At 34.2% G+C, this 10447-nt stretch overlaps 1 protein-coding gene across 1 annotated transcript; it reads left to right on the top strand.

Annotated features, from left to right (window-relative positions):
* Positions 1-545: 545 nt before the first annotated feature.
* On the top strand, positions 546-4340 carry LOC130949430 (probable pectinesterase/pectinesterase inhibitor 41). Its single transcript, XM_057878154.1, has 2 exons — positions 546-1464; positions 3661-4340. The coding sequence occupies exons 1-2, from the start codon at positions 546-548 to the stop codon at positions 4338-4340; spliced, it is 1599 nt and encodes a 532-aa protein (XP_057734137.1).
* The last annotated feature ends 6107 nt before the right edge of the window (positions 4341-10447 follow it).

A 10447-nucleotide genomic window follows, 5' to 3' on the forward strand; every position in this document is an offset into this window, starting at 1 on the left:
ATTATCAATATAATCGATGATATTTAATGCATTTTTTATAGTTTATTTTCATGAATTTAATTGATGCATTATTAATGTAAAATAGTTTTATATATGCTTTCAATTATATAACATTACATTAGTAAAAATAATTACTTTTTATATTAATCGGATGAGTAACAAACCAAAAAAATAAATATAATTATATAACTGGTGTAAAATACTCTACCCTAATGGGTGCATCAAAATTAAACTACTACCCTCATTCCAAATAATTTGCACGATGCGCGATGTTAATGGCGATGCATGACATGACCATAAGCAATAAATAATTTTCTAGTATTTATTTAACGAAAATCATTAGCCGATGTGACAACCATACTGTTAATTGAATCATGTTCTTGCATTCATTTGGTTACCACAATAACAACTATGACGTCTGTTTTCCTCGACCAGATTTTGAACCCTTCAGATATACTTAATTTAATACAAACTTCTGAATATTAATGCAGCATAGCTACATATAAATACACCAAAAGCTTAAGCAAAAGCCCATTACAACTGCCATGGCCACAAGAACTACCTTGAAGACTCCATTACCAACTACCTTCTTCACCCTTCTTTCCCTCTTGATATTCCTTTCTCCATCTCTTGCTAATGATGATTTCACTTCCTCTCCATGCAACCTCACACCCCACCCTACATTTTGCACTGCCACTCTACCCTCTCCCAATATTTTATCCGTACACGACCAATGCCGGTTCTTCCTTAACCAATCCTTAGTAATAACAAAGAAGGTTCTCGAAATGGTCTCTTCTTATCTAAGAGACCGCCGAATGAGAATTCCGGGTTCCACTTTACATGCTATCGAAGACTGCGTCAACTCTGCAGAACTGAACATTGATTTCTTGTCCATTGTCCTCAGAGATGCCGAAAGAACCGCCGCAAATAGCTATCAAGCTCAGTATTATGATACACAAACAATGCTTAGCGCCGTCTTAACCAATCATCAAACGTGTATGGACGGTTTTAACGAAGTAACTCCATATCCAAGAATCACCGGGGGATTATCAAGTGTACTGTCAAATGCATACAAGCTTTACAGCGTTTCGCTGGCGCTTTTCGCTCACGGTTGGGTTAAAAACCCGGCCGCAAGACCAAGAACTACCATGAACAGAAAGTTACACCAAACAAACTTAGACGGCGACGAAGGGTTGGTGGTGAGAGAGAAAGTTGTGGTGAATCCGAACGGATCTGGGGATTTCACCACCATAAATGATGCTGTGGATGCAGCACCTAACAATACCGGCACCAACAATGGGTACCATGTTATTTATGTTGTTGCTGGGATTTACAATGAGTACGTGTCCCTGTCGAAGAACAAGCAGAACGTAATGATTGTTGGAGATGGCATCAATCGCACCGTGATCACTGGCAATCGAAGCGTGGTTGATGGATGGACCACTTTCCAATCTGCAACATTCGGTGAGCTAATGTTTTTTTCTTTTTCTTTTTCTTTTTTGAGTATTTAACGTTTGGTCATCATGTTAATGGATGTCACATGCAATGTATCTATAATGGCGTGCATTAATTTCAGCACTTTGCTTTGTTGGTTCATAGCTAATGTAAGCACCAAATCTTTGGGGTTTTTAATTTAAATAAAAAATATTAACTTTTAGTTTGGGTAAAACTTAAAAGACTTAATTTCACAAACAGAATAATTCCACAGGCACATGTTGCAAAATTAAGGAAGATAGGTGACAACTTGCACAATAAGTAATTACAAATAGATTTTTAGACATATTTCGCAAGCATTGCTAGCAAAATATAAACAAATCACCTACATCTCATAATTTTTACTCTTCAACAACATTTAGATATTTTTAAATTTTAAGTTAATAATTTATTTATTCTCTAATAATTTAAAAATTTAAATTTTAGTTCCTATACTATTTTGGAGGGTTTAATTTTTTCAATATTAAAGTTTCAATAAAAAAAATTTGAATACAGATGAATTGAAAGATGACTTTTGGTTAATTTAAAAAAATTATTAATTGTGACATTTTAAATTTATAAGTTTGAGAAACATATTTTTTTTTTTAAATTTGAAGTAACACAAAATTTAAATTTCTATATTAATCATGACAAAATTTATTTCGAAGGTTTTTTCTCTCTTAATTTCGCAACCTATGCGCAAAATTGCTTTACCTACAAAATTAGCTATTAATACATAAAAACCTTCTAACTTTACATATTAAAAATTAATGAATATTTTATTAAACTAAAAAAGCCACCAAATCTTGGTTTTCAGCCTGAGGAAAAAAGGAAATCACTTGTTAGTATGCCAAATTGGATAAACAATGAATGCATGAGAAGAAAAAGAGAGTTGGCGTAGTATCAACTAAAGAAAATGTCGAAGTGTATCACATTGAGTGGTAGGGACATTTTCCCGAGAAAGGTACAAGCTAAGCCTCTCTAGGTTTATTTGGTTTTTGCTTTTTACCAGTTTTAGTAAGCACAAAAGAAAAGTGTACGGAAGAATAAAAAGAAGGACACTGGTTATGATGTTCAAAAATTGGTATTTAAGGTGTTAAAAAAATTTAAATTTAATATTTAATTTAAAAATATAAAAATAAATAATTATTAAATATTTAAAATTTATTATAAATAATAAATTAAATAAAAATTATACACTATATAATTGACCTAAAAAGAAGGTACACATGAAAGTTAAACCATGAAAAGAATATAATAAATTATTAATTTAATTGTTTTGTACTGACATTCATCCATCTGTACTTGAATGTTTATATTTGTGTCACGTTTGATATAATAGTAATTAGTAAGTTATTATAAGGAAACCATTATTGTGGCAATATAAAATTATTGAACAATCTCTATAAAATGTGTTTTTTTTTTGTTTCCATAAACATTATACACGAATTAAATTCCGGAAGTGGATCCTCTCCAGTGAATAAAAAACTGGATGGTGTGCAGTGTTTAATCTAACCATTCACCACACTCTCTCTCTTATTTATTTCTGGTCCCACTATTAAAATCAAAGATGAGAAATTGCACTGTATTTTGTCAAGTGTTGAAAAAACTGGAGAGGATCCATTTTCTTAAATCCCTATATCAACGAGCATAAAAGTGAAAATGAATTCTTTTCATTTTTTTATTAGAGAAAATAAAATGTAATCTCTCACTTTTAATTTTATAAATAAAATCAAAAATAAATAAAAATAAATAAATAAATAATTAGATTAAACATTTGACACTATTTAATTTTTTTCTTTTTCGGAGAGGATCCACTCTCCATAAAAACTACTACAAGGCTGTATCTCATTCTCATATAAACCAACTTAGAGTTAACTGAGTTGTGGTCTCATTGTAGCAACCTATTAGTTATTAATATTATTAGTTTCCCAAACAATTATTACAAAATAGTTTGGTTCCAAGACACTCTCAATTAGCCAACTATACTTAAATTAAGCCACATTATTATAGTGGAAACTATCATACTCGTAGGCCTAAATAAAAAAATATTATATACATGATTTTCATTGTATATTTATATATTTATAATTTAATTTATTTTTAATATATATATATATATATATAATTTGGTTGATAAATAAATATTATTAATGATTTAGATATTATTGGTATTATTGTGCATAGCTGTAGCTGGAAAAGGGTTTGTAGCAGTGAACATAACATTTTGCAACACAGCGGGCCCCGCCAAGCACCAAGCAGTAGCTGTAAGAAACAGTGCAGATATGTCCACATTCTACACCTGCAGTTTCGAAGGCTATCAAGACACACTGTACACGCATTCTCTAAGACAATTCTACAAAAACTGTGACATTTACGGAACAGTTGACTTTATCTTCGGCAACGCCGCAACTTTGTTTCAAGACTGCAACATCTTTCCAAGACTACCCATGCAAAACCAATTCAACGCTATCACGGCGCAGGGCCGAATGGATCCGAACCAAAACACCGGAATTTCCATTCAGAACTCATGGATCGTTGGAAATGATGGGAACTACAGCAGGGTAGAAACGTATCTGGGAAGGCCTTGGAAGGAGTATTCAAGAACGGTTTACGTGCAGTGTTTCATGGATGGGATAGTTGATGGAAAAGGTTGGGTTGAGTGGAATGGGGATTTTGCATTGAGGACCTTGTATTTTGCGGAATTTGCTAATTGGGGTCCAGGTTCAAATACTACTAATAGGGTCACTTGGGAAGGGTACCATCTGGTGGATGAAAATGATGCAGATGGTTTCACTGTGTACAATTTCATACAAGGTGATTCATGGTTGCCCAAGACTGGAGTGCCCTTCAAAGCTGGGTTATAGTGATTTTATTTTTGTTTTCATTTTTTTTCTCATCTTGATTTGATCCTTTTTTTTTTTTTTGCGCCTTACCTTATTTTATTCTCTTCTATCATTTATGTTTACCTCGAATAATGGAAAATGGTTGGGATCTTAGTTTGGGACCAAAGAAAGCTCTAACTTATTTGCCTTTTTTTTAATATATTTATTTTTTTATTGTATATTTTTTATTATTATTAAATTAAATAAATGATTTAGATGTAATGAACAATTTTTTAATATAAAAATAATAATATTAAATTATCTTGTTTAATTTAATATTTATAATTAGGCTTTTTTAAAATTTAAGAAAACTCAAAATTACCAAAATCTCCTAAATCAGCTTTTGCTATGTGAATCTCCTTTTTCTATTATTATATAAATCATTTCAGAACTTTGTGGTTTAGGTTTGGACATTAAACATTGTAAGGTGGGACGATTTATGCTTAAATTTCGTAATCCAAAAGCACGTAAATTGTCATAGGACATTGTGTTTACATAAAAGCCAATAAACACAAAACCTAGAGACGATTTATGAGTTGTCCTAACCCTCAACAACTTAGAACGAACGATTTATGCCTTAAAGTAATCCTCAATTTTCTGAGACGATTTATATGCGTGAGATAAAGCCGAAGATCCTAAAACGGTTTATGAAGACACTGAGTCTATTAATAAACGAGCATGCCTAACCAAACATGAAGTGATGAGAGTTTTGAGAGAGATGGCTAAGAGTGTGTTTTTTCTATTTCATCACCAAGAAAAAATTAATGAAAACACAAGTGAGGATGCTACGTTTTTTAGTAAAAGCAGATTGGTGTGTTTGTAAATTTGACGAATTTACAAAATAATATATTACAGAATTTAGAAAAGTGCGAAAAAAACGTATAAAGCAAGTATTTTTTTGGATTCCATATTTCACAATTATAAAATTTGGAAAATATAAAATTCTAGGTGACGACGACATGCGAGTTATATTTCACAGTCAAGTTAGATTTTCATATTTGGGCGTTATGGAGTTGTTTGCGAGAATGGTCATTGTCGTAGAAGGTAGCTCAGGTAGATCTATTCCGAATTTGCCAACCGATAGGGTATAAGGAAATTCTAATGTCATTCCAGCGGGTCAATAGGTTACTGCCTATGTTTCATCTCCATCATTTGCAGCAGATTTACCTATCCAGGCAAAAAATGCAGATGACTTAGGTGATGTTCCTATCTTTGGGGAGCATGCAGCTGCAATGAGAGTAGCACCTGTATTGGATGGTGTGTCCACATTCATGGAGGTCAGAGATAGAGATCCAATTACAGAAACTATAGGAAATGATGGGTTAGATTCGGAACCATCTATTATTAGTGATGATAATGATGGCGAGAAAGACATAATACCTATTGGAAGATCTCAAACCCAGTCAAGCTCTCAGACACAATAGTACCATCCACACTTCTCTAATTTGAATCTTTAGGCAATGAATCAATCTATATTTTCATATCAACAGCTCCTGCTATTCACGGTAACTGGCATGGAATGCTTGGCACTGACGAGTTTGAAATCGGCCAGTGATTCCAAAGCAAAGAGAAAGTTGTACTAACAGTAAAGAGTTATAATATTCGATGAGGTGTTGAGTATAAAGTGTTTGAGTTCGATCGATTGAAGTATTATGAAAAGTGTGTGCAGTTTTGATAATGGATGTAATTGGCTGATACATGCGACTATGTGATGGTGTAAAATCTAACTTGAAAAGTGCACCGAATTGTATCAAGTAATACCACGGTGAGTGGATATCATTTTCACGAAGATTAATAGACTGAGCAAGCAGTGATTAATTGACTATTCTAATTAGACATATTAAAAACTTGGTTAAGATGAATTAAGCGTAAAAAACAAGGAACTAAGAGAAAGCAAATATGAATGATTAATAATATGAATGGATATGTTAAGACCTTGGAGATGTTTAAATTTTAGGAGAAACATTTTTTTTTTGCTATCTACTTTGATCATGCAGAGATGTATTCATGGCAAACCGTAAATAATCAAACTATAATTCCTTGGTGATTCAATTTCTCTCAATCTAATCAATCGTCAATTCCTTGATCAATTAATTATGATAAGAGGTTAAGCACAAATTCTGATTTAATGCCACACAATTCTTTAAGGTTAATCCTAGTTGATTTTATGTCACTTATCAAAAATAGTTTTAGAACTTTAAAGAATTGTGAAAAGAAGTTTCAAGCTAATTCTAACTTTTCTAAGGTAATAGAAGAATTCAAGTCAAATTAGAATTATTTTTCAATACATTCCAACCATTAAGATGAAGAATGAAACTTGCTTCTTAAATAAAACATCAATGCATTAATCAAGAGTAGAAAAATAATAGTATCAATCCGTCAAAATAAACAAAGCTCCTAACCTTAATAGAAGAGAATTAGTTGCTCATGATGCAGAAAACGAGAACAGAGATTAAAAATTTCGATCAAAACTCCGATGTCCACCGAGAAACTCTTTGGACTTATTTATATTCTAACCTAAACCTAAGTCTTAAATTCAAAATAGAATCAAATCAAATCAAATCAAATCTTTCCTAGTCAATCTCTCAAGTGATCTTCTCCAAACTATAGGTATAGTAATTTATTGTATAATATGTACAAGGGGCAATTGCTTCTTAATCGTAAAATAGTAGCACAAATGGGTATCTTAAAGGGGAATTGCCTTCTTATGATTGCCAATTGAAAATTCAAAACCTAGCAGTCGCTTGCTTAGAGTGTTTGGTATTTATTGAAATCATGGGCTTAGAGAATTGGCATGACACTTGGTAGTTTGGGTTGGACTTGGCGTGGCACTTGGTGGAGAGGGGTGTTGTACGCCTTCGTGTGGGCTTCTTTGGAGGCTCCCTAGTCTTTGGCCCAGCATGTTAATTCATGGTGTGGCATTGCACGCCCTTGGTTAGTGATGATATCAAAGGCATGGCACTTCGGAGCTTGGGTGTTGCACGCCTTCGTGCCTGGGAGGTTGGTTTCTTGCTTGGCGTGCCACTTGGGAGGCTTGGATGTTGCATGCCTTCGTCCCTGGAGATTGATGTTTGTCTTGGCGTGGCATTCCATGGGAAGGCATGGCACGCCCTCTTTTGGTCTTGCCTGGGTAGCTCCTGTAGCTTCACTCAGTGTGCCACTTGATGGAGTGGCATGGGACGCCATCTTCCATTCTTCTTCATGGCTTGATCGAAGGCGTACCAGTCCAGGGTGGAGCTACACGCTACCTTCAATTCTTGGTTTCCTGGGAGTCTCTCTTCTTTGGGGCGTTGCATGCCCTTCTTCTTGGCTTGGATTGGCGTTGCACGCCACCTTCTTTGGTTCTTCCTGGGGCTTCTTTGCTTGTTCCTGCTCTTCTTTGGCCTTGTCTAAAATCTCTCAACAATCTTCTAAACATATTAAAGCTCAAGGCAACTCCACATAAAATCAATTAAGTCACAAAAATCTCAATTATAATACGAAAATCACTATCTTTATTCAAAGGAATAATAAAAAAATAACTAAAGATGCTCATGCATCACAACACCAAACTTAAGATTTTACTTGTCCTCAAGCAATAAAATAATTATGCACAAAGGATCCTCTAAGTGAAGTAAGTTGAAGAATTACTTTGTGATACTCAATGAGGTGATTAAGTGGCAATGGCATTAATTCTGATTCATGTGATCATCTATGGGGTTTCAAGGCTCATTTGGCCTGCAATTGAAAGTCTTAGAACTTAGGAGTTCCATCCGGATTAATCTCTTTATAAGGTGGCCCACTTTTCAAAAGATTTTTGAGTATGATTTGACTCTGACTTAATACTCATCATTCTAATACATGCAGACGACTCTGAATGAATGCACCCCTCATACAAATGTTTTACAGCAGATTTTAACAGATGATAACATCTCTTCGCTTTCAGGCTAGGCTCTTTTTCAGCCTCTTCCAATTCCATAACACCTGTTGTATTACACATCATCTCATTGTATCTCTCTTGGTTAGCCTCCCAAGTCATTTCATCCATGTTTAGGCTTTTACCACCTGAACCCTTGTTGATTGACAACCGAACCTATTTAAATTAGAGGCAGACCAGTTAATTCGCTGCTCATTCACTTCTATATGTTCCGTCTATATCCAATACCCATCCTTGAACCTATTACGATAGAGGTAAAGTGTTATGTCTGTAGGTCCTAACCACTTATTCAGCCGACACTTTATACATAGATACCCCTTCAGACATAAACGGTTCTATACTGAAGACATAGGTGACAAACGCGTTAATCCCCTCAAAGAATTCAAGCTTTAAACCCCCCCAGCCATTATTATCTCTCTCATACATTCATAGACGATGACTGATAAACCCCATTTTTAGGGTTTATCTTGTGCTAAATTTAGAGAATTTTATCAACTTTTCCCACATTTATTCAATGAAATGGCATGGTTTCATGATTTTCTCCTAATTTGTGCTTGAGAGTGAAAACATGCTTTTTAGGCCCTTAATTGCTAATTTAAATTCACCTTTAATTCCACTAGATGCCTTGATGTATTTGCTAGTAAATTCAAGTTGAAAATGATAGGAATGGATCAAAGGAGTGAAGAGAAAAGTATACAAAGTGGAGAACACATGGAAAATCAAGGATTTGGAGTGCATACATCGACACGCACACGTGACATACGCGCACGCGTAGAAGATGAAGTCGCATGGCGACGCGTACGCGTGACATGACGTGTACGCGTGACATGATGCGTACGCATGGAAAGCAAAACGCTAAGCGACGCGTACCCGTGACCCATGCGTAGGTGTCGCAGCTCGCACGTGACCTCATTAAAGTGAAAATGCTGGGGGCAATTTCTGAGCTTCCCAGGCCCAAATCCAACTGATTTCAAAGACTATTTCATGCAGAAGTCAAGATGGGTCAAAGGGAGGGGAGCACATAGTTAGTTTTTCATCATGATTATTTAGTTAGTTTCTAGAGAGAGAAGCTCTCTCTTCTCTCTAGAATTAGGCTAGATGTTGATTAGAATTTCTTATATCTAGGTTTAATTCATGCGTTGATTTACTTTTCCTTTATAATTTCTTGTTCCTTCATATTTACTTTCTTAGTTTAGTATTTCACTCTTTGTATTGGTTTATTTGTTGTTGATGCACTCTTGTTTCTTTTATTTTCCTTTAATGAATTTATGATTGATTTCTTTTATTGTTTAATTGCTTTATTGTTGTTAATTCCTTGCAATTGGTATTTGTAGATTTATATTTCTTGCAATTTTACCATGCTTTCCTTCTATGCCTTCCAAGTGTTCGACGAAATGCTTGGAAGAATGTTAGAGTAGATTTTTGTGCTCTTGAATTGGGATGGTAACTTAGGAACCCTTGAGTTACTAATATCCAAGTATTTGATGATTGGTATCCATTGACTCTAGCTTTCACTAAATTAATTAGTGAGGTGGCTAGGACTTATGGATTGGGATTGATATAGCTCATTTGACTTTCTTTCACTTGTTAGAGGATGACTTAATAGGATTGATCCTTGCAATTATCATGTTGTGGTTAGTAATAAGGATAGAGATCCTTAACCATCAACCCTTGCCAAGACCTTTTTATCATTTGAGTTCCATTTACTTTCTTATCATTTACTTTCCTTGTCTCTTACTCCAAAACCCCCAAAAGAACTTTCATAGCCAATAACGAAGCACTTCACTGCAATTCCTAGGGAGAACGACCCGGGATTAATACTCTCGGTTATTTTTATTGGGGTTTGTACTTGTGACAACCAAATTTTTTATTGAGAAATTGTTTGTTGGTTTAGAACTATACTTGCAACGAGATTTCAATTGTGAAATTCTTTACCATCAAATTTTCTCTTCATCAATGACTTGGAATCATATTAAAACACACACCCTAAAATTCAATGAACAACATAAATTATTAAATTTTTTAGAAGTTTTGGCTGAGTGTCCCCTAAAATTAGAATTTTTTGCCGAATACAATTATTATTTTCTAACAAACCAAACATTTTTAAACAATTTAAACGATAATTCAACAGAATTTCTCCTTAATTCAGCGATATCCATCAAACCAATACAAC

This window comes from Arachis stenosperma, chromosome 9, assembly GCF_014773155.1.
Source record: "Arachis stenosperma cultivar V10309 chromosome 9, arast.V10309.gnm1.PFL2, whole genome shotgun sequence".
NCBI classification, from domain to species: Eukaryota; Viridiplantae; Streptophyta; class Magnoliopsida; order Fabales; family Fabaceae; genus Arachis; species Arachis stenosperma.